Genomic DNA, 24,568 nt, shown 5'->3' on the forward strand with positions numbered 1-24,568 from the left:
ACACAGTGAAAGGGCAAGTTTTGTTACCATTGCCACTGGATAACAGTGCCACCTGGTAAATGTAGTTGTTCCTTCCAATTATAAATATGACTCACTGGTCTCTTAAATACTATCACTATGGAATTCAGTTTAAAATAGCAAAGCCACCCAGCAGGAAAAGGCTGTTGATCTGCTGACTGAAGAAGTGCCTCGGTCATACATACAGTATATATTCATATGCATTTTCTAACCCACTCATCCACACCACAAGGAAAAAAAAATCTGAAGTTCCATATTTAATGACCTAGGTAGGCATGAAGTACAAATACCCTTCAAGCAACTTTTATTAAACTGGAGGTATTCTGACTTGCAAATTTTGACTATTTGATTTTCCTCCAAGATTGGGCAAATTCATTTTCACATTTTCTTGGTTGCTTCTCCCAACTGAAACCTGGGTTACCTGATTAAAATAAGTGAGGATACTCTTTTGTAGTCAACTGGTGTAAAAATTACAGCAACTTTTCTGGTTTCCAGCGGTTGTAAATTTAACCGAAGCAGCTCAGAACTGCATTTCTTGTTGATAAGATCCTCTTGACGTGCATTCTGTTAAACAAAAACGCACTTATTTACTCACAGAAAATGTGTGTTTAAAGATCTTAATAAAAGAAGGCACTGCATCTTTTCTTAGCACCACGTATGATATTTTTGGCAAGGTGCAATGACTCCTAACTTGTTACACTAAAGTCTTTCAATCTGACAATATAAAACATCAGATAAGGTTGTTTATTTGAGCAAGTGTTCATATTACTGCACTTATTATTATGAGGAATGTATTACTTCATTTTTTAAAACAGATTTTATTTGTTCAGATGGAAAAGAAATTACGCTGTGTCCTTCATATTCAAGAAATGCTGAAACACTTCACAACACAACTAGAACTGACAGTATACTGATTGCACGGGGAAATGTGGCAACCATTATACCATCAGCGTAAGACTTGCAACTTGATTTCAGTGAGAAAGGGACTGTTGGCAAATATGTTGATCATTTTGAGTCACTGGAAACAAGCCAAAGTGAACTCCCTACCATATTAACTGAAGACCAGCACTAACAGAAGCTAAGTGAGTCTAGAAATTATGTAAAGTATATATGTTTCTTAAAAATTTCAATACTGTTGTTTATATTTTCCCCCCATTAACATAAAAAAAGACAAAGAGAGAAAGAAAACAATCCTAAATGTTTCTCTATCAGAACTGGGGGATCTCCTCTTAGAAAATCACGATTGAACACCCATAGCAGTCAAAATAACCATAAACATCACAAAAAGGGTTCTTTCTTGGTTGTTTTTAAAAGCTTTTAAAAGGTTGTTTTTTTCACAGCTGTTGTCCTAGTGTTTTTTCTGATCTTTTCTAGACCAAAGTGTTTTTAGTCTATTTTATGAAAAAGAAAAAACATACAAAAAAGTTTCAGAACCTTCACTCAACAGTCAATATTCATTAAAAGCAAAACACGTATGGATTTGCAAACTTCACCAGGTCACTCTCTACAAAGGTGCACATGCACAAACGTGAGACTAACCACTCACTACACATGCATATAAAGTGACTACAAAAACGACATTCAAAAGTGTAAATATTGACAACTAGTGATTTGGCCAACAACAAGCCAAGGTCGGTCTCATAAACAGATATACTAAACGTCTATGTAACCACAGATGCTCCCGTAGCTCTTCAAGTCTCTACATGAAATAGAGGCAATATACACACTGGTGTAAAGATCCACCACTATTTTACAACCCCCCTTCACTGTTGACAAAAATCAAAGGTCAGCTTTGATAAGTTTAGCAAATATATTATTTTGGTTTTATAAAGTACCTGTCTTTCAATAGGATCTTAAGGAGTGTTTTTAGAAACACGTACTTGTACAGAGCATTAAAGATGCAGGTGCAGCATGTACAAGCAGCAAAGAAAATTTGTCAATTCCAGGTTTTCACGCAAACTAGAAATATAAGAATGAGCTCTGCTGGTACCCTGGACAGTACTCTGATTGTCAGACTGTGCCAACATCCCTGGAAGCACATCTTCTCTCTTTCTATTATCCACAACAGAACACCTGAAGGTATAATCACAGCTCAGCGCTGGCATATGGCACAATTAAGTGTCATCACACTCATGATAAAAATGAGGTAATGGAAACCACAGACAGCTGTGACATTCCAACCTGAATCTGAGAGTTGCAGTGAAACTGAGGTGAAACACAGAAATCCAGCTTTCTCCTTTGAACTACTGCCCAGCATTTCCTTCTGCTGAAAATATTATCTGTTAACTTCTGAGGTCACCAACAAAAGTCTTACACCTTGTGGACAACATAGGGCTAAACTGAAGTCCCAAAACAGAAAGCAAACTGTAGCCTTTTTGACACATACAGGCATGCACACACACTCTGCAGTTGTTTTCAATTTAGAAAACAGCAAACTCTGGAAAGAAATTAACTGAAAAAATACAAGCTTGACAGAGAATCAAGAAAACGCACATTGTTTTAAACAGTACTTAGTAAAAACTCAGATGTAATGTAGCTAAAAAAGAATTTTTCTAGGGTGTCATTTTTTTAATCAAAATTAAACATCTTACCCCATGAGAACATTCATCCATGAGCCTGAACTCAGTGGTGGTGAAATTAATAGCTTGGACATTTATGCCAAACCTAAAAAAAACAAAACAAACAAAAAAAGCATTGCAAACCTAGTCTGTCAGAACTAGACTGACTTATTTTTACATAGCAGCATTTATTCTTCAATGAATTATATTTTCACAATTGCACTTTAGCAGATGTGAAATACTGGGGAAATGCAGATCTGCATTTTAACAAAATATACTACATATCTGTTTAATGTGGATTCCGTGCATTTGGAAAACAGAAAAATGCCTAGGCATTTCAGATCTCTCAGTATGCAATATTCAGAAAGGCAACAATCAAGAAATATTTCTAAGTTGTATATAAACAGAAATGTCCCACAGCTTTTTCTGAAACATACCTGTTGAGAAACAATCATTACCGTATCTCAATAATTTACTCATATGTCCCTCTTTCTGCTCACAATTTGTTTGGGACAAATTCATATTCTCTTTCACATACTTTGCAAATCAAAACCCTTTACAGAAACTGATAATTTGTCTAAAAGCAAATTTTAAGCATGCGATACTAAAGGCATTAGGAATGGAAGAAAAACAATATGTAAAATTTAGGTCGTAGAGGACTAATGGACCTTCAGCCCCCGAATTGGAAATTAACTTGTCACAACTTTTTACATTAGCTTGAAAAGAACCAGTCAGTGAACATGACTGCTGGTAAACCTAGATCTGCAGAAACAGAAATGTGAAAACAAGGAGAAAATGTAATTTCAAACCACTAGAAAGAGTCTACATGGAAATGATATTTAGTATGCAAACACATGTAGTTACTAACGTGCCTATCTCTGTATATACACACACACATCAAGAAATAATGTTAAGGAAGCAGCTATACAGGGACTGGTACCTCAAATAAGCAAGGTACACTAAAGCATGTAAGCAGTCCCACAGACTCCAAGCAAGCCAATAATTACTACCAACTGCACACGTATTGCAGTTTTTCCAGAGTTAAGCGTGACAGTTGGGGCTTATTTTGGTGAATTCCATGTCCCTTTACATTCTCCATCTAACTCTATCTAGATTTCTCATTAGATCTTCTCATTTGTAACACAGAAAGTTCAAAACAACGTTTAAATATTTGTTTAGCTGCCCCTAAAATGTTTATGGTGGGGTTCCTGGCTCTAGACCCGCTGAATTTTTCTTTCCAGCTCCTATTTCCTCTTCTTAGAAACAGGGTTTTTACCTAAGAAAATTACCTAAGAAAAAGCTAAGAAAAAAACAAACAACCTTTTTCTTAAATTAGGTTCAGTTACCTTCCTCCTAACAGACCGCAGCCTACAGACTGGGTATTTCCCAACCAGCTTTGCTGGGAGCAGCACATCCCCACTTGTGAGAGTTGCTGCCCACAGCAGCATAGCCTGCACAAGATTGCATTAGGCCTCAGATCTTAAAAGATGACATAGCTTGTGGCTGGCATACATAAACTTGCTGCAAATATGTTCAGATAGTTGTTTTTTTTTTTTTTTTTTATCATAGATCAGGTGCATTACACAGTCAGGTGCCACACAAAGTGCTGCTCCGAATATGACTATCTTCCAAAACGGAGCAGAATGTTTCCACCACTTCAGTTATGCTTTGAGAAATTGGAACAAACAATAAGCAGCAATCATAAGGCATAGCAAATACAACTCTTTAAAGGGAAGACAATATTCTGAGACAGTTATACTAATTACCATTTGCTGAGCAGACTCAGTGAAGCTTGGGGATCAGGGTAGTAAGAGAGTGGCACAAGCTGCAATGCAACTGGGAAGGATGACGGGTTTCTTAGTATGAAATACTTCACCTAGATAGTTTGGAGGGGAAAAGAAAAGTTAAACTACATACTTCTTAATAAGTCAGCATTGGTAATATGAGCTGCATTTTCAAGGAAATTCAGCCTGGCTTCATCAGTCTTTATGCAATATAATCATGTGCATACAAAACTGCATGGAACAGCAGGACATATCATCACAACGCCATCATTTGCAGAAACAGCTGAGAGCATGAGGAGTGATTTTGCATGTGCAAAAATATAGTCTTCCCCCCTCAAAATAACCCTTTCATTTGTATTTTGATTTGCACATGCAGACATAAACAAAGCTCTTCCGCAAAAGAAGGTAAGTTAGTAAGGTGCCACCTTTTCATATAGAAGTTTGAGTCCAAGTAGGTTATGTACATTACTATGACAATCAAATGGCATAAATGGGATATCAAGGCAATTCACAACATGTGCATATGAGAAGCATCTCTGTATGACTGGTCTGTGCCAGACCAGGTTAGTACCAACCAAAGTCTGACAAATGAAGAAGTAACTGTCAGCAAGACACATTGCACTGCTGATCTCTCAGTTTTCTATCTTCAACATTTTATACACTTCTGTTATGTAAGGCTGTGGCAGAAGGAAGGCCACATATCCTGTATGCACAATGCATCATTAATATCCTGTATGCACAAGGCATCATTAATGACAGCACATTCTTTCCCAAGTCCCTTGTTCAATTATTTTACCACAAGCATGTAACAGACCACAATGTGAGGAAAGTTTATTAGCTTATTAGCATGAATAGTTGTTAGTTAATACCTACACTGCTTTACTCCTCTCCTTGTACTAAAAGTACTACAATTTGATAGCTAGTGAATTTATCAAAGAGCCAAAGGGATAAACAAATTTGGTGTCTTATATTAGACTTGTATGAAGGTTTCAAAATACTAATCTAAAAGCAGTATGAAAACATCACCAAATACTAACTGCAGATTCTGTTCTTTAAAGAAGCTAAACATGTATCAACTCAGAAGTGTAAGAAAACCATCCTTACCATACTACTTTTAACTGCTGTGGCACTGAAGTTGAGTGTAAGGCCAGGCTCTGCAGTTAACCGTGGCAAGAAAAAGGCAAGGGACTCCTCTTCAGGCTTCTGGTGAATAAAGCGAGCTGATCCTAAAATACTTCTCCTGCTTTATTGGCAAAAAAACAGAAAGATTTGTTTTTCTTTTTTTTTTTCTTTGAAATCCAAGAACAAAAGATGATGATTTGCCAGGACCTATCAATTATACCAACTAATCCTTCCTTGAAAACATTCTTCACAACAAAGCCCACAAACATGTAATCTAGTCATAGAGAGTAATTAAATCTCCCACTTTTCCACCTGCAACACAGTGACTATTTTTTGTAGCCATACTTCTCTGTTCTGGAAATTGGGTGATATCACTGATGCGCTCTCTCTACAATTACTCAGGCACAGTGACTGCTTCCCTCCCCATGTCCCAAGTACATAGCATCCATTAGGTCAGGGACTAAAAACCTTGAAAGCTCTTCAGAGCTCCTGATCCTAAAAAGACTGCTATGGGACCTGTTGACAAAGGATTTGTGCAGCTCCATAACTGACCTGGTAAAATGTGCTTTGACTGCTTTCAAACTGGGTAGCTGTGGTGGGGCTCAGTCAAAACATTATTTACATTCTAGAATTCAGGCATCTCAAATGTTTACTTATTGCTGGCAGTGCCTTGAAATGGAAGTTAGAAGTGTTTGGGATGCTCTGAAATTCCAGATGCTTCGAGATAACCAACTTACATGCAGCAAGGTCAAAAATGTTTGTTCTAATTAAGAATACTTCAGAACAGAAATATTCCCCCTTACAACATTGTACTGGCTTGTATTAAGAACCTCAACGGATTCTGTACAGACCTGCAGGCTTCCCCACGTCTTATTTTTTGCCATCTCTCATAAAGTTCACTTGCAAGCTCAGAATCCACATCCCAGGCAGAACGGTCCAGAGAGAGACTCTTCTGCCAAAGCAGATTTGCTAAAACGATAACAGATTTTTCATATTTTAAGGAGGCAACATTTGCTCCTTTCATCAATCTACTTCTGAATGTGAGCAATCAGTATCTGCAAAGGGTCTCAACACAAAAAGAAGTCAGGCAAACCAAATTTTCCCTTCCAAGCAAACATGTGTGAAGGTACACATACTAAGCAAATCAGATGGGGACAATAAAGACATACATTCACAAAACTGCAGTAATTCTCCATGCAAAGAGCAATATGGGAATTGCATAGATTTCATACGCTCTGGTAAGCCCTTTTTACTGTTGCTGTTTCTCAAGGATGCTATTGAGAAGTCATCAGATTATCAGTAGTCTTTACACAGAACTATCCACTGATATCAATGAAGTATCAAGATTATACACTCTTCTCTGTGCAGCAGTACAAAATCATAATATTACAACACAGCAGGCAGCAAAACAAATCTCCATTTTGCAGAAATGGTGTTTCTATTTCACCTTCTCTTTTCCGGGTGCTGACTATTTTCTCAAATTCTACACAAGCTAGGCTTCCAGGCTTTATATCAGTCCAAATATTAAAATCTTTTTAGAAAGTTAGATTCATGCTGCTTTACACATTTTCACACAGCAGAATTGAGTTAAATAAGCAAATTTCTTTTTAAAGAAAACAAAGCCAGATTATTTTGAAAATACAAAATGTCATTTATTGTATTATCCTTCGAGTTTAAAGTAATCAATCTAGACTAATGACAACTTGAACAATCCAGCTACAAGTTGTTCAAGGCCAGTATTTTCAGACTTTTCTATTTAAGTACCAGTATCCTAAATTTTATACCTATATACAAAGATCTGATTGTGTGTTTTATTAGAATAGAAAGTAAGCAATCAATAAGTATTCACTTATATCAGCAATACTCTTTTATAAGGTTTTAAAATATATCTTGTTTTTAAGATATTTACCTAAACGTGCCTATGTATTAATAATTCTTCAAACCCTGTGTTTCTCTGTCACCTCAAATATCCTTTTTATCTTTGACTGACTACTATTGCCTTCTTCATATCCTCATACAAAAGTACATTTTAAGAAAGCATCATCTTGAAAACACATTCAAGAGAACAAATATTTAGAGCCTACGGTACCCAGCTGTCTAGTGAAATTCCTTCTTAAGCAGATTTTTTTTAATTATTGTTATTAATTAAAAAACACTATTCTGAATATGCCTTCCTTAAATTATATGGACACAATACTGCCCCATGAATGTATAGTATCTAACATTGTGTTTCTGTAAATGCTAGCTAGGTACTTAAAACAGTTCCTAGCATTAGGGAATCTAGACAAATCCTGCAGTTCCAGAAAGAACGACACCACTTTGTTTTACATGACACAGCTTTCAGAGCTGTTTTATAAGCCTGATAAATGGTCTTTGCAGAAATTTATGAAATTACTGCTGTGAGGAACAGATAGAGAGAACAAGTTCAAAATCAACTCTGGCTAATGGTCGGATATTGGTCAACATGTTTTTGTCCAAAACTGTATTACAAGACAGAACAGCATTTAGCAAGTGATACAGAATTAGAGGTCTGAAATACTGCACATTATACTCAGTACAAAGCCATTTATATCAGTAATGGTCTCAGACAAGCTTATGTTTTTAAAAGACAAAATTAAATAGTTGTATTAACAATCTCAATATTCTCATTACAAGTCCTGTTACATAGATTTTTCTACAATACTGTCATTAGATGCCTAAAAAAGCCAAGACAAGCATACCTGAATCAGATTTGCCCAAGTAGCACTGAATATCACAATGGGCAATAGCTTCAAAATGAAGATCTCCTTGCTGGAAAAGCAAACAAACAAACAAACAAAAAAAACAATCACTTTCCACGTGACAAAAGAACAGGAAAAATTCCAGTTTTTCGGTGCATAATTTGGACAAGTCAAGGAAGAGAACTAAGGTTGCCTAAAGATCTGTAATTCCATCACTGCTTAACTCTGAGTGCTTAACTTTTTGAGCTAAAGAATGGTCTGGTATTGAGCATTTTCCAGGACTAAGGGACAAATTTCTGACCAAAAAAGGAAGCTGCTGCAGTTTGGTCAGCAGTACATAATAATCATTCAGCACAACTTAATACAATACCTTGGACACAGTTGAATATATCTGCAGAGGTATTTCAAACATCACTCCCACATTGGTGGCCAAACAAATACTAGAAAGCACATTTGTTACAGTGTCTTTCATACTGAGTTTCAGAGAAAATACATTCCAGCAGCCTGGAGGTAGAGTCAAAGGTTCAGCAAAGTTCAGAATCTAGAAAGAATCAAATGACACCTGAATTAAATCTGGAACGGCATTTTTAGTGCAAGCTGTACCTTGAAGAGCATAAACTTTACGTTTCTTTGTGGTTTTGCTGTTATTGCACACATACACGTGCCCATAACTGATCCATAGTGTGCACATAGAAATCTCCAATCTACATGTAAATATATGAATGGCCAACTAGATGCTTACATTATGTGCTTATTCATAAAACTGAATTGCCTGGTTTGAATCAAGCCAATGTGCAAGTAAACTGTTGACTTTGTCTTCCAAATTTCAAAACTCATCTATGTACTGAAGACTTCCATTATAGCCTATGAAGGAACACTCAATCCTATGGAGCACAAACAATACACACAACAATTCTGAGAACTGAGCAATGTTCTATAATTTGATGCATCTGTAGCTGCAACTGAAATGAAAAAAAAAAACAGTTGCTAATAAAGTGATATAAAAACAAGCCAGACAGTAAATAACGCCTACAGAGAGCCCAAGCTTCTCAGTGTTTAAGTTACAGGTGCACAGCTACATTTATTTTTTAACTGATTTCAATCAGTACTGAGAACAAGGTCTGTGAAAGAATCTATTTGTATGTCAAAGGAGCAAATCCCTATATCAAGGACAAGACACTGTATGAAGCCAAAATAAAACTTACTTTTAAAATGTTCTTTGTTTCTCTAGCAATGTAGACTTCGTTCAGTTCAATGCTGAAGTCAAAGTTGTTTGTAAACCATATGGACCAAAATCCTGAAGTATTATGGTGTGGTTCTATATGAAACATTGCTGCAGAAGGATTGACATCAAAATACCTATAAGGAAAAACAGAATGAAAATAAATACAACTGTAATTGCTTTTGAGCATGCACGAGCAGTCCACAGATAACTGTAGCGTTCTAATACAATGAAGTCTCCTAAGGTTTTAAGGAGAAAGGAAAATAATTTCCTTTAAAATACTTATATATAATACCAGAGTAAAACTTGACAAGAACAATGTGAAAGAGGTAGGCAGGTAATCATTCCACCCTCTCGCTATGCCACAGTACACTGCCTACTGCTTTGTGATAAGGTAGGTTGGATTAAATTGGCAAAAGAAAGCCAAAGAAATGTTTGTGATTTTTCTATCACTACCCTGCTTCCGCACTGGATGAGCAAGAATGGTAGAAATTTTATCACAGCCTCTAAGCAACGCTTATATGATGTAAGCTGCATATGTTTTTTACTGACTCCTGAAATTCTTACTGTATAAAAGACAGGATTGTTACTTGAAATGTCAAAGGTCTGCTTTGGCAAATGACACAACAACAACAGGAAGAAGCCTCTTCACCATCCTTAGAATTGCTCCATGATGAAGCAAGCTAACTTTGTTTCTTTGAGTAGGTTACAGTATTCTTGTAGTATCAACAAATGTTAATAAATAAAAATCTACCATTAACATACCCTTCCATCACAGGACAAGAAAGACAGGCTTTTAGTGTTGTAGTGCCTTCCAGTAGGTTGTTGTTCTTGTCATCAGAGTAAGGGCTTTCACTGTCACAGGATGCAGCTGGATAAGGACAGACACAGAGGAGAATACATCATTAGCCAGAAGAACAAAAGCAATGATTTCCATGTGAGGATCCCAAATAATGCTACTATGGGGAACATTTGTGTTCCACTTCTCACACAGGTGAACAAAGAAAGCATCTGTTGCTAGTGTCCTAATTTTCAGAGGTTTGAAACCTTGATTTAAGAAGAATTTATGAATGCTAAACATTTTCATAGTACACACCACACACAAGGCTGCTGAGAGCAACGTCACCAATTTTAACTGCGTGTCATCAACACAGCATTCTTATTTATCAGAAGATGCTGCCTCCTTTCAATAAAAGAAAATGTTCTGAAAAAATACACCACTTCACTTAGTTCCTTTCTTTCTCCTTACTTGCCTTTTTGAGGAAAAACAAGTGCCCATGTCATTATGAAAGCAGCCTGTTTCAGAAACATTTAAGTCTATGCACTGCAGTCTAGTGGACAGAACAGGAAACAAGCTGGAGTCAGCAATGTCTAAATTTTAATCTTTGCTCTTCCACAAACATGCCTGGTCTCGGGCAAGCCTCTTCAATAATCTTGCCAAGAAATGTCATAGAAAATGACCACCCAAGCACAATAGCCTTTTAGAAAATATATTGGAAACAGAAAAATAACCACAAATTATAAAAGGATGTTGAAAAAGCATATTCAATAATTATGCTTATTTTAAAATCAGCTAACAATTTCAGTATATGTTTTCTTCTTTTAGAAAAATATATGGCTTAGAGCCTTAGATCAGCGTAAAAAGAAGCATATATACACAAAAATGATGGAAATAATTAACAGAAAGAATTCATCCTCCTCTTCAGAAAATTCCTAATTTTTTTTTTCTGAGATTTTTCAAGATCTGTTTGCTGAAAAAAGCTACCATTGTATAGATGATTAGACAGGGTTTGATTATAATAAGTATACGCATGCTGTACCTTTACAAGAAATAGAAGCAACTTTTGTAAAGTTAGTAGATGATGAAGACAGCAGTACTGGCTCAAACTCCACAGGTGATCTGCCATTTTGAGACAACTGTCGTATTTCCTGCATGAAGACAAGAAAAGATGATCCTTGTAGCACTACCATCATTATTATTGTACCTCTCATATTAGATTGCAAGCCAATATCTGCAATTTTCTCACAACTTCTAAATAAACCCATGGATTTTTATTCAAAGATAGCAGCTCCTACGTCTTAAAAAAAAAAAAAAATCCATTGATGGAAGTACAACTCTAAAAGATATATTAAGATGTCTGGGTACAATGTAGAAGTACAGACATGTAACATTTGCCACCAGCAAAATCCCATCTGATATTAGAGGGTAAGCCAGTGGGTTAATTAGTTCCCTAATCAAATTCAACAGCCTAAAATATGGCTTCCTATAAGCCCATACTTACCTGTATATGCACGTGGCTGTTCCCAGAATGCAAGATGTACATATCTACCATGGAATCACCTGTTCAGAAGAATGAACATCGAGGTAAGCTCACCAAGGATTGAAGCACTCTTGCTGAGCCAGACACTCATATGAGAAGCAATCAAAATTTAAATTTAAAAATCTTTCTGCGCAACAGCTGCCCTTGTAAAAATGAGGAGATATGCGCATCTGAGGCTGGAAATCCTCTCAAAGCACTTCATAAAGGAGCAGAAATCCACTTAAGATTTTTGGCCTTAAGTATGAAGGCAAGCATCAACAAAATATCTTCCTTCATTATCTCCTAAATCCAGGATGGAACAACAACTCTTTCCTACAGGCAGGGAGACAAGAAGCTCGGCTGAAGGAAAGATGGGTGGCTGATATTGCTATGAATTTTTAAGGGGCCAAAGCATCAATAGCACGTGATAGTCCAGTTAAATACAAAAAAAAAAAAAAAAAAAGCCTGTGTAAGCACACAGCTATAGAAGAGCCTTGGTCACCTGCTCTGAACCACAGGCATTCTCAGGAGACAACGCAAAGCTAGACTTGGTGCCTTACCCCTTTGGGGCTTAATCACCAAGTATCGTAGTAATTTTCTAACCTTAGCAACAAGACATGGATATAAGCCAGCTTTCACCTGCAGATAAGGTGGATTTGATTACCACCCTTTGTCCCTGCTGAAGCTACACTCCCAGTCACTGGACACTACAAAGATCTGGAGGACCAAAAGAAGAGCCACAGGACAGACAAGACATGGCTATTACATCAGGGTGGCCGTAACACTTCAGTGAAGGAAGGAGACCTGAGCTCTTGCCCTTGCTTGTACCTGACGTAAGTAGAGGCTAACATTGCATCATTCTTCCAGTTTACCAGGTAGAATTTCTGTGAATGAGTGTGCTTTGCTCAGCTGCCCGAGAGCACGACTGGAGATGCCACCTTCCCAAAGAGGGTTCAAGATGTTGATGCAGATGCTCCATATACCCACAGCTGTGAGATTTAAAGCCCACACTCATCTACTACCTTTCCAGCTGGCAAGTTCCCTCATGCAGACCCTTCCTACTTGCTTGTCCCACTCTAACGCGTGTTGAGCAAACAGATTAACACAGCATCACATTCCATTTTGTTACACCTTCCCCTCAAGACTGTGCTTAATTACACAAATGGAAGGCAAGCAAGCAAACGTTGCTGTTTTGATATGGCACAAAACTGGTACTCATGGAGCAAAAAGTGGAACTTCCCACTGTGAGCGAGTCCAAAGGGATTACATGATCAACCTTTAATCCAATGAACATTCATAACTGCATTACATTTAGCAGAGAACAGCCTTAAAAACGTACCTCCAGCACTTTACCCATCAAAAGTGTCAACAGCAAACACCCTTGACATGATAGATGTGAACAATTCTCTGCCAGCACCAGAATAAATGTACATCCACAATTCAACACCAAGTATCGGCATCCCATGGGCAGGGAAAATAGGTTTACAGTGGATATTTCAGTTTCAACTGAGTATATATCACATCATAGGACAGGCACAGGGGAACGGCATATAGTGTTTTGTGACTGGACCTTTACCTGAACTTCTCAGAAGACAAGACGATCATGCTCTTTTTATTAGCAATAAAAATTACTATTTGAATGTGGACTCTTAGGAAGTCCTTTCTTCTTCAGAAAGTAGAACTGGCAGAAATGTCTAAAAAAACTAACCAAACAGACCGCAAAGCTCTATAAATAATTTAAAACCCCTTGGATTTAGAAGATTTGTTCACCCAATAAACGTAGCATAAAGAAACTGTAAGGAGTTGATTGTTTTGCCTGTGGCATTTTAGCTTAAAAGAACAAATGATGCACACATCTGTATTACCTCATTACCCCACTTTCCACAATATCCACTATTCTGAGTACTGTACAAACCATTCTGCCTTCACAGTCCTATTATGACTAATTTAATTCCTGGGAAACTAGGCACAGAGTTGTAGAAATCAAAGGACTACGATATCTTTTCATACCATTTAAGCAGATATATTAGCACAGAGAAAACAGCAATGAAGCAGACTTAGTTAGCAATTGTTACCTTTATAAAGACGACTGCACTTAGAGCAGCTTTGCCATAAGCAATTGGCTGACAAGCTGTATTTAACTGATTGTTCTTCCTTATTTGCAAAAACTTTAGAGTGTCACTGAAACTGATTCAGTTTAGCACACCAAATTATAACATATGTATAAAACCAATTTCTATTACAATTAACAGTGGTATTTAGGACTTACCTGAGGTCTTCGTTTTTTCCATTGCTACATAAACTACAAAAAGATTCTCCAGTAAGTATTGTCTGTGCTCCACAAAATCTTGTTGGGCATTTTCCATTCTTACCGTTAAGCTCATTTCTAGCAGCATTGGGTCATCGGACATAAAACAGCAACTCTGGAGCGAGACAAGGGGATACAGTGTGTGTGTGGTGGGGGAGGAAATGGAAAAAAAATCATTACAGTAAGGTATCTTGAGAAGTTAATCAAAGGCATTATCTAACAGACAAGGTCTTCAGCACGCAAGTGCTGATAAACAGGAGTAATTAGGACCTCTGCTAAAATTCTCAGCAGAAACCAAAGACAGTGCAGATACAGACAGCACAGCAAAAACAAAGACGAAAAACAACTAAAAAGGACACTGAACCTTGAAAGAATGCAAATTTATAAACTGTCTCAGTCAGTCTCACCTCAGGGACTGCAAAACAGTTTCCTTTGTTAAATCCTCTGCCTTCAATAAAATGTGCCATAAACAGACTGATGCATGTGTCTTAATGGTAGGAAGACAGTTCATGTTCACTGGTCTGTTTATAGTTAATTTTTCCAAATCCTGTGTTTTTTGTCTCCATTTCTCACTGAAGTAATTTTAAAAAAACAAACATACATGTACAATTCTTAATAGAAAACACTGTCGTCTGGCTAGAATACTTCAGATAAATACAAATAGGATTTTATTTCCTTGCTAAGTAATGGCTGCTGTTAAGACAGCTGAGTCTTAGCAACTACAAAGACACCGACACCATTTTGCAAAAAATTAAATGCAACAAGCAAAACAAAACTAGACAATCAACAACGAGTAACAAATTTGTCCTGCATCACACGGTGAAAGGTCACTAAACTCAGACTCTGCTGCTTTACCACAGGGGCTACTTTGGAGGCAGAAGAGAAGACTTCCACACCTGACACATAAGAAGTGCTCTAGTGAAGGGGCAGCAAACACCTTCAGTTACCCTGAAGCGCCACAATGAGGTGTAACAGGAGGGGAAGCATCTGTGGATGTTGGTTCCCTCCTACTGCATCAAAGAAACACTCAGTACTTGCAATAAGCTACCAGAAGCACAGAGGATGCTGCTGTAGAGACTCAAGCATAGGGGTGATGTGCTTTTGGGAAGCTTGTATCAGTGAGTGGGCAGCTATACTACATGTGATCTTAAACTTCCAGGTGCATCTCAAGCCTAGCCTTGTTTACCATGCAATGCAAGAGTCAAACATGGGAATAAAACAGTACAGGATCACTATGATCTGTAACGTACAGAAAAATAGCTATGAAGTTTTGACCTAGTCATACTTGATGAAAGAAAGATGCTGCAGACCACAGCTCCAACCTATAGATCTGATCCAACAAAATACCTGATTGAGTGCCAGCATCACTGTGAACCATTACGTATTTACTGTGTAAACTCTTTTGAAGACAAAGGAGAAGATGATATTCTGCTGGCACTGCCCAGGAGTAGGAAATCTAGTGCCTTAAGTGCTTGCTCAGCACTTTGGAGGGGGCTTTTCTGCAAAAGGATTTGCCCCTCATCAGCTCTGCTGAACATCAAAGCCCTGTTTCAAAGCCTCTTGGCAGCACAACTCAGGCAGTCCAGACTTCAGACTCTCATTTCATTGCTCTTTCGCCAGTATGAACCAAAAATTTGTGAAAACGTTTCTGGAGCAAGAAAATTCCAAGAATCTAAACTATTACTAATATAATGTTCTAATACTTTATTTAAATGATATAACATGCATTACAATGCATAGCTGGTTAGGAGTTTTGGAGGAAGGGAAGGGTGTTTTCTTTTACCATTTCACCTTTTCCTAATGGTAATAGCGTGGTATGTGTAACATTTCATTTATACCATAAGCTACAGTTTTATAGAATTGCAGTTAAAAATCATAACTCTTTTTTAAACTGAGACATCTGAAACTGCATTGTTGCTAAAGCTTGTAAAACTCTGGAAAGCATCCTTCTAAACATGAATTAAAATAAGACAACTTAAGTAAACATCACATAATAAAACATACCTTAATTTGCTGATATGCGTCATTAGGTAAACTGCATTCAAGGTGTACACGTAAGAGACTGGCATTCATAGTTTCTGCCTGTAAGAAAGAAAAGTGAAGAAAATGTCAAGCAAATTGCTTCAAAAGATGTTATCATTGAAATCTAATTCACACACCACAGTTTATAGATAGTAAGACTGTCTCCACATATACATGACACAGCAATGTAAGAAAATTGTAAAAAATATATATTCTGTACTGTAGATCAGCAAACTCCAGTTCTCAAGAAATGAACTCCATTATTATCTACTTATCAAACTATTATTATACATGATTACTAAATATTTATACAGCATCAACACAAGAAAACCTTATAAACTTTCATAAGACAATAAACTGTACCCAACACAGCCTTTTTGGTTAATACAAAAGCTTCTTTTCTTATTTTCTGTATATTTCCTCTATCGGTTGCATACTGAAATACAGTTGCTAAGCCAAGAATGTAATGCCTCTTGGATATGGTCTTATATGTAGGTTTCATGCCAAAATGGACAGACAGAAAATGCTTGCTTCACCTTTTTACTGATTGGAAAGGGAAAAGGCGGTGATTGTGCCAGCTTGTAAATCACTCATAAACCTAGTGGGGCAACAGCACCAACAAAGCCAAGCACAGTTCATGAAAGCTGTTTGGGAATCTGAACTGCCAACTTAACTGCACATACTGCTTAACCAGTATTTGTTAATTCTAGGTAATAATTATATAAAAAAAATACATTATGAGAGTTCTGTCACTCTACTTGTAACTTAACTACAGCAAAATTACCTGATGACTTTGAGACTGATGTGGAACCCCACTCAGTTTGTCTTTTGATACCCAACTAAATCCAAACAGGGTGTCTGCAGGTGCAAGTTTCTGAAGGTGTCAATGCAATTTCTTTTAAAGAATTTAAATAATTTGATGCTGGGAGGCAGAACTGAGTAAAAGGTTTTAAAGTATCCAACAGCCTACTTCATATCTCCATGGGACAGATAGAATGGAGCAGGGTGCATCTGAACAGAGATTTATCACATTTCATTTATATGCTGGGGTATGGTTTTAGAAAAGCACAGCCCAAAGGAAGCCAATGCAAAATCTGCAGTCTTAGTCCAATTGGATTTCCTACCGAAATGACTTCGGCTTCACACAAGGGGGCGATCCAACCTCTGCAAAGGTTATATTAGCAGCACCAAAACACAGGCACATGCTTCCAGCACAGCTTGCTCGAGGTGTACAAACCCCAACCAGCTCTCTTCTTCCTGCAAATTCTGTTGTCCTCATCAGTTTTGCAAGCAGTAAAAACCATTTGGCTCCAAAACATGCACCGCTTACCGACATCTCACAGCCACAATTGCTAATGGAGTTTTAACAAGGCAGTCAGAGATGAACAGCAACTTTGGGGACTGCTTTTTTATCAAATAAACCTTGTTACTTAAAATTCCCTTCTCAGTGGTTTCAGAAAACACACTATAATTTTCATGGCGATAAACAAAGAGGTGTTAACACTTATTCAATGCCATGGCAGACCCCTAGCCCCATAAAAATTCAGTTAAATCATGTTTTTCCAAAGTTTTATTTGAACTTCTCTTCTTGACCTGTAATAGGCCTACACAAGAATCTGCTATTACCTTAAAGACTGAAGCTGCTAATATACCGCACAGTGAGAGACACATTATTGGGGCGTATTCAGTGTTGACCTGCTTTCTATTGCAATTCTTTATTTCTCTTTGTAAAGGTTATCTTCAGAAAAGGAAAAGGGTTTTAATTGATCTGAGCCAGACAACAGACGCACAACTGTTGTGCCTACTGTCTCAAAACACTGGTAGGATGGCTGCATTAACCATAAAGACAAATAAAGAATCTGGGAAGAAGATGTCAAGCTGAGTTTCCCAGACAACAAGCCCATGACCACGTTCACTCTTCCAGGGGTGGAAGCATCTCATTTATACTGTGAGCAACACCGCACAGGAATCAGCAGAGTGCTGAATTTCACAGTGCGCGTTCACACCAGAGGCAAATTACAATGGGAAAAGTTAGAGAAAGCACCGTGTAACAAACACAACCACTGCTGCTCCTCTGGTCACCAGAAAGTTAGATGGTGCCTCTGTTTTGCATTGGATATGCACAGCACCCACAAACCCTGCAGGAACTGTATGGACAACTCTGATGGACACCACTCAGGTGAAATTTTAGCATGTTCTTCAATTAAAAACCAGAGAGGGACAGATGCCTCTTTAGAAAAATAAATACATTCAACCATCTGATGTGCCAGGAGTGCCATTCAGCTGGAGAAGGTCGAGGATTCTTGTTGGGGGACAGAACGGTTGGCAATGACTCAGGAAATAATTCACCCATCAAAAGAGGCAGAGCCTCAACAGGCCCGCTGGCACAGGCCACCTCAACAACCACCACCACACAACTGCCGAACTGAGGCTGCTTTTAGGGGAAGGATTCCTCATTCTGCCCCAGATACCCTGTCAGCCAGACAGGGCTCTACACAAGATCTTCAGAGATATTCTTGCATCAATATCAGGACCTGTAGAGTTCAAACCACTTCCTGGAGCCTGACCGTATTATAATTTGAAACGAACAAACACAGAACGAGCTTCCCCTTCTTTCTGAACGTTGATACATTAAAGTTTCCTTCCAGGACAGTCCTGAAGGGCCGTGCCTCTGTTATAAGTGAAGAACTGTTAATAAGCTGCTCTTGTAACAATGATTCAGCAGAGTTTCATCAGCTTTCTGCAGGCAGTTATCAGGATGGCACACCAAGAGCACTCCACTATCCTACCACAGTCCCGCTCCACACCCTAACAACACACTGCACAAATTTGCTTCTGTCGCTTCTGTTCACCTGCACGGAATATAACTTAAGGAGCCTTGGGAAGCCAGGAAAGCGATGCCTGTGTCTCCTGTGATAAGACATCCCTCCCTGCAGCTCACTCCTCCATTGACATTTCCAGCCTGTTTGTACAGCGTTTTGAACACAACGAGGCACCGATGTAGCTGCCTGCTAAGTGCCACGCAAATATTAACCAACGCCCCACAACAGGCAACTGGAGCAGAGGCTGTATCCAGAAGCTGGATAAACAAAGATGACCTACATGTGCTCCACCATCTGCCACGGCTTAGCGGTAACTAGTTGCTGCTGAACGGCCATGTGGACACACTATGAATTCAGCGTTGGATACAGCTCGCTTCCTCCCAGCTCCTGAGCCAGAAATACCAGGATCCAGGACCATAGCCAGAGCATGCTGATTATGAACCCTCCACAAGCTGAAACTTTGAAAGAAGCAGCTGAAAGAAGGTGAAATTCAACAGCAGACGCAGCAACTTTGTCTTTCTTTTTCATCCTAATTAACCACAAGAGCTTCTGGTTAAAAATATGGGGGAATAACAGAAAAGCCTGGGTACCTTCGCTGAGTTCAGAACAATTAAAACCCACAAACTCAGTGCAGCATGGAGGCTCGTCTTCCCTCGAAAGAGGGGAAACTTAATCCATACCCCTATGTACAATTCTGACCACTCATCTTCAAAAGAAGTTGTTACTAACTGGAAAAGCTGCAGAAAGGCATTGTCAGCTTGGTTAAGAAATGGCCAGCCCATCAGTGGAAAGGATACTAAAGAGCTTGGATTGCTCAGCTTAGCAAAAAGGAGGCTGAAAAATGTGATGCCACCTACAAATCATTCTGGGTTTAAGCATCAGAAGCATGAGCAGTTTCCTAAACTGAGTGTGCATCATAACAAACAAATAGAAACTGGCAACACAGAAATATTCAGACTGGAAGTCAGATGTAGGTTTTGACTGCAGAGTAGTAAGAACAGGTGTTTGAGTCATGGTGACAATACATCCAGCAGTCATGGGAAGCCTTTTTACTCATCACCACTGGATTAGGTGAAGATTTTACCTTTCCAGCCTTGACAACGATGGATGATGCCACTTTCAGTATTAGAAAGCAGTTTAAACACATCCATCTTTAAAAGATCTAGTAGATGGGCGGAAAAGACAGAAGCCATGGAGAACTCACTGACCTTTCTCACATGTTTCCAAGGAGTGTCAATAGACTTTAAAGGCAAGGATATCCTTAGCATATCCAAGTGAGGCTTATGCTACACTGAACTTAGATTAGTATTTGACTTCAGTTAAAAACAAACTTCATAAGTAAATGAGTGATTAGGTAGGTATGGGTGGTTTGTTTTGAATGTTTTTTCACTAAAAAACTCCATTGTTTAGTGTTTATGTGTCCTTAAGTTTGTGTGTGTGTAGTCACTCAAACGTCATAGACCTCTTCCTCACATAGCTTCTAAGCCTATGATATAAACTGGACAAGGAATCACACCAGCTTCTTTGGGATCCAGATTGGACCATTAGTGGGGTAAACTGAAAGAGACACTACTGGAGCAGATAGCTATCTTTAAAACAGCAAGAAAGGACCCAAACTTGAGCCACAAGCTCCACTTCAGTCCTCAGATCTCACCTACCACCTTCAACAGCTGAGGAGACTGCGCCATTGCTGCAGCACTTGCGTCCAGATTGGTAACACAGTGAACTGGAGACTAATTCCCCAGTTATAGCCAGGCACTGAAAAATTACACCCAGAGCTAGGAGAACTGAGCCAAAACCCTCTCACATCTCATGTGCTGAGACAATAAGGGTGCCAGGTGGTACCATCCTCCACTGCCAAACCACCTCAAGCTTGTACTGTAGAGAAATAAAGCAGAGAAAAATGTTCCTCACCATATAATAACAAAGACATCAAACACTCCCCACAACTTGTCTAACTCATGCATTCAGATAGAACTGAATGAACAGCAGAGTCTCCTTTCAATCCTCACTTGGTACCTGATGACAATCCATCAAGCTAGTTGAGAATATGCAGAACAACACGTCATAAATAGCATCTTCCTTCCATCCACCACAAATTACTAAACCTAAAGATTTTTGGTTGCTTCACAATTGTCTGCCTACACACACCCACAACCATACATACAAGTATGTATACAGGAAAGACTGTTACTGGGGAAAAGAAGGAAAGACAAGGAAATTGTGAGATATCCTTGGGGAGAGGTAAGACATCTAACATACAGAGAGCAAACTTAAAAATGAGATCTAAGGTGAGAATTTCTCTCAGGTAGAAGAAACAGAAGAAGGCATCATGAAGGCAATCATTGCAGGTTATGTTTAGATACAAGATTAAATTGTTATGTGCTATAATATTCTAAAATACATTTAACAAAACTAAATATATGTATTATACAAAAGGTCTTATCCATAAAAAATATGAAGGAAATATAAAAAAATCAATTTTCTAGTACTACACAGCCTGGATGACTATGAAAATACCTGCAACTACACCTAAACCTAAGAAACTGTTAAAGCTTCTCTTCCAATTTAAATAGTTATGCCTTGTAAATCCACCTTGCTGTATTCTTCACAGTTCCCTACTTTAGTCAAGCTGAGGTAAAAAAAGCTGATGTCTTCAGCATTGACAGAGGTAGAAGGGGATATACTCAGCACTTCTCACCCATGCAGCACGCCGTGCTTTATAATTCAGTGACAAACTGTATGTATCACAGCTCTGAACTGGCATGGGGAACAGGTCTGAAATAAAATGGGGGGATAAAAACAAAGAAAAACACACACAGCCCCTCTAAAGCCACTCCCCAACCCTGTAAGTGGATTCATTTATTTGCAAGACATATCAATTCTCCACTCCGGTTCAGAGCAAGGGCACACAGATAGTTTTGTTGGCACAACTGAGGACAGCACAGCACAGAAGCAACACTCAAGAACAAGTGGAAGTAGCCTTAAGGCCAAAGGCTTTTGTCTCAATAAAGCCAGGACACCAGCTCATCACAATACCCCTGTATCTTGTAACCCCTCTCCTGCAGTCACTGGTACTTGGATTTTCTGTTAACATTCCTTGTATCCCAACAACCTGAGGACAAAAATCTTTTATGTCTAAGCAGATTAGTGTCTCACTACTGTTTGAAATGCATACTGTACCAGTGTTTGCGATGCCTGGATGTTTTGAATATGCGGAAGCAGTAAATAGGCATTTGCTAGCTGCATTCTAGGTTCTTCTGGAGCAGACGTCAGAGTTCCCATTCCAAAAACCTTTTGTTAAAAAAAAAAAAAGTCATTATATCAACATACAATACATCAGTTATCAGAGTAATACAGAAAAATATTTTACTAGTAAGAATCCCAAGGAACAGACTGATTTTTAAAATTACATTATTTTAAAGATAATATACATATTAAAACGAGTTCCACTGAGCAGAGTAAATATACACAAAAGTAGCATGTTAGCATCTTCACTCATTCACTATCACATTTACTTATCAGCAGAGAATCAGTGTCTCTCATTAAAAAACATTTAAACTCTTGCTGTTCTTCAGGCAATTACAATAGAAGTATCTGGATATACTAAATATTTGGAAGCTGGCAATAATCCATATTTTAACCATTTTTAACCTTTTAACTAAGCTAGTTATTAAACCTTTTCTTAATGCAAGTGAACAGGAGGCATTATCTTTCAAATTGTCTTCACAAATGATGGAGTAAAGCAAAACTGTTTTTCAAAAACTACATGCAATACTTACACATACCATGTAGCCTTTGTTGTCAACAGGCTACTAAGTAAAACAGGAGGCTAATGACCACACCACAGTGTTACGGTCACCATTTGACTGTGCGGTAATCTCTGGAAAACTGTATTTCTAGCCTGAGGGCATACTGAAATCAATGGCTTTGACTTCAAAATTAAATAAAATATTTTTGATCACTTCGTTTTTTAAAGCCTGCAATTTTCAGAGCACTCAAGATTTGCAAGTTTTTGTTTTTTTTTTTGTTTTTTTTTTGTTTTTTTGTTTTGTTTTTTTTTTTTTTTACTGCATTTATATTCCACTCTGCCAAGATTAAAGACAATGAGATGCAAGATAACCTCTGATGATTTTATTATTTCTCTCAAGAAAAACCCATTGGGGTTTTTCACTTACTTGTATGAAAATAGATCTTTAAAACAGAAGAAAAAACATGTTTTAAATTAATAGAATAACACAGTATTCACTGCAGACCCTCAGGCATTGGATAGAAAATATCCAATCAAAGGGAATATGGGGAATTTTTATTTATTTTTTAAATTGAGACATTTACAAAGTACATTTTCCTGTAACGGTGGTACTCCTCCATTTGGGAGTATCTGGGAGTATCATACTCCTCGCATAAACACATTAGAAACAAACATATTTCACGGCTTTTGGGCTCTCAAGAGTGCTGTAGCTGTGCATCAGCCACTACAGTTATGCCCAATTTTGAAGCTCTTAAACCTAATGCAGGCTGAAATCATGGACAGTCACTTCCTCTGTTACAGATGCCTGGTGAAACTGTCCGTGAGTAACAGTGTGCTACCGATTCTAGCAGCAGTCCAACAGAAGACAAACCAATTTTCTGGTGACACTGACAACTGCTTCGCTGCAACTTGTTCACAAAAGGCCCTGGTTGAGCTGACTGGATAACAAAAAGCAAGGGGTCAGGAGTGAATGCAAAGAGGGGATAGATGCAAAAAGAAAAGGTCAAACACTATAATGCCGTGTTCCCCTATCTTTGATGAAAAGTTCCCACAAAATTTGGCATTACCCCTAGTATGTGCTAGACAATGGCAATATTTGTATTCCAAAACCTGTATTTCACTGAAGTTAACTATGCTCCATTTCAAGGTCTGTTTTCCAGCACAGCATCAAAGTATGAGAATGAAGGAGCTGGATGGTTGATTAAAGCTGACATTGTTTTTAAATCACTAAATTCAGGTTTCGATTTTTCTTCTACAACTTAATGAAAGTGAAGAACTTGAAACGCGTGACATTCCTTATAAAAATCAAATAACTTAAGACTCGCTTGAATTCCCTAGGTAATCAGACAATAGATGGCTTCAATGTAAAACCTATAACTTCCACTTTCACGTTTCACATATGTTTTTCACGACAAACAAATTCCAGCACAGTGTATTCTAGACAACAATATTACATGGAGCCACCCAGTACTGACAGGATCATGATCGATATGCTATGTACAAACACACATTTACTTTAACTACCACAAGCAGTCCCCCTAGCAGTAGTTATTTTAATGGTATACAAGTACGAGGGATCATGAGATCAGCAAGATCTGGTAATAGGGATGAACTGTACAATGTTACTCCACTTGACTTGTATCAGGAATTCAATGAACATTACGTTCGAAATGCATGAATTGCACTTTTTAAAAACACAAATCCAAAACTCAAACCAAAAATAAGCAAACTTACCTGATATGAAAGTACTCCATGAGATGAGGTATTTATAAATAATGAGCTTTCAATATTGCCTTCTTCTGTTGGCAGAAAAAGCACTCTGAATGAAATTTTTCCCATCGCTGGAATCACCTACAGAGACCACAAAGAAGCTTGCTTGCTCAGTGCAGTTAATCACAACACCCACCATTCACCCACAGACACTTCCACGTGTACTTCTGT

The 24,568-nt window shown here is 38.1% G+C and overlaps 1 protein-coding gene across 6 annotated transcripts in view; it reads right to left on the bottom strand.

Annotated features, from left to right (window-relative positions):
* The window catches only part of TMEM131L (transmembrane 131 like), a 77,738-nt gene that overhangs the window by 18,149 nt on the left and 35,021 nt on the right, over positions 1-24,568 (bottom strand). For 3 of the 6 annotated variants that reach the window (XR_005265401.2, XM_027456640.3, XM_027456638.3), the window contains exons 6-20: positions 24,362-24,478; positions 22,060-22,170; positions 16,037-16,114; positions 13,994-14,147; positions 11,707-11,765; positions 11,245-11,353; positions 10,190-10,295; positions 9,408-9,561; positions 8,573-8,743; positions 8,203-8,272; positions 6,334-6,451; positions 5,465-5,603; positions 4,343-4,452; positions 2,610-2,682; positions 440-582 (exon numbers count right to left, since the gene is read on the bottom strand). Coding sequence is in view for 5 of the 6 variants with exons in the window: in XM_027456640.3 (XP_027312441.1) it covers positions 440-582; positions 2,610-2,682; positions 4,343-4,452; positions 5,465-5,603; positions 6,334-6,451; positions 8,203-8,272; positions 8,573-8,743; positions 9,408-9,561; positions 10,190-10,295; positions 11,245-11,353; positions 11,707-11,765; positions 13,994-14,147; positions 16,037-16,114; positions 22,060-22,170; positions 24,362-24,478 (1,712 nt within the window). In the remaining variant the exon portion in view is untranslated. Of the gene's footprint in view, positions 1-439; positions 583-2,609; positions 2,683-4,342; positions 4,453-5,464; positions 5,604-6,333; positions 6,452-8,202; positions 8,273-8,572; positions 8,744-9,407; positions 9,562-10,189; positions 10,296-11,244; positions 11,354-11,706; positions 11,766-13,993; positions 14,148-14,439; positions 14,605-16,036; positions 16,115-22,059; positions 22,171-24,361; positions 24,479-24,568 lie in introns of those variants that run through there. The other 3 variants (XM_027456642.3, XM_027456639.3, XM_027456641.2) reach the window with 2 other exon arrangements.

This window comes from Anas platyrhynchos, chromosome 4 (assembly GCF_047663525.1).
Source record: "Anas platyrhynchos isolate ZD024472 breed Pekin duck chromosome 4, IASCAAS_PekinDuck_T2T, whole genome shotgun sequence".
Lineage (NCBI taxonomy): Eukaryota > Metazoa > Chordata > Aves > Anseriformes > Anatidae > Anas > Anas platyrhynchos.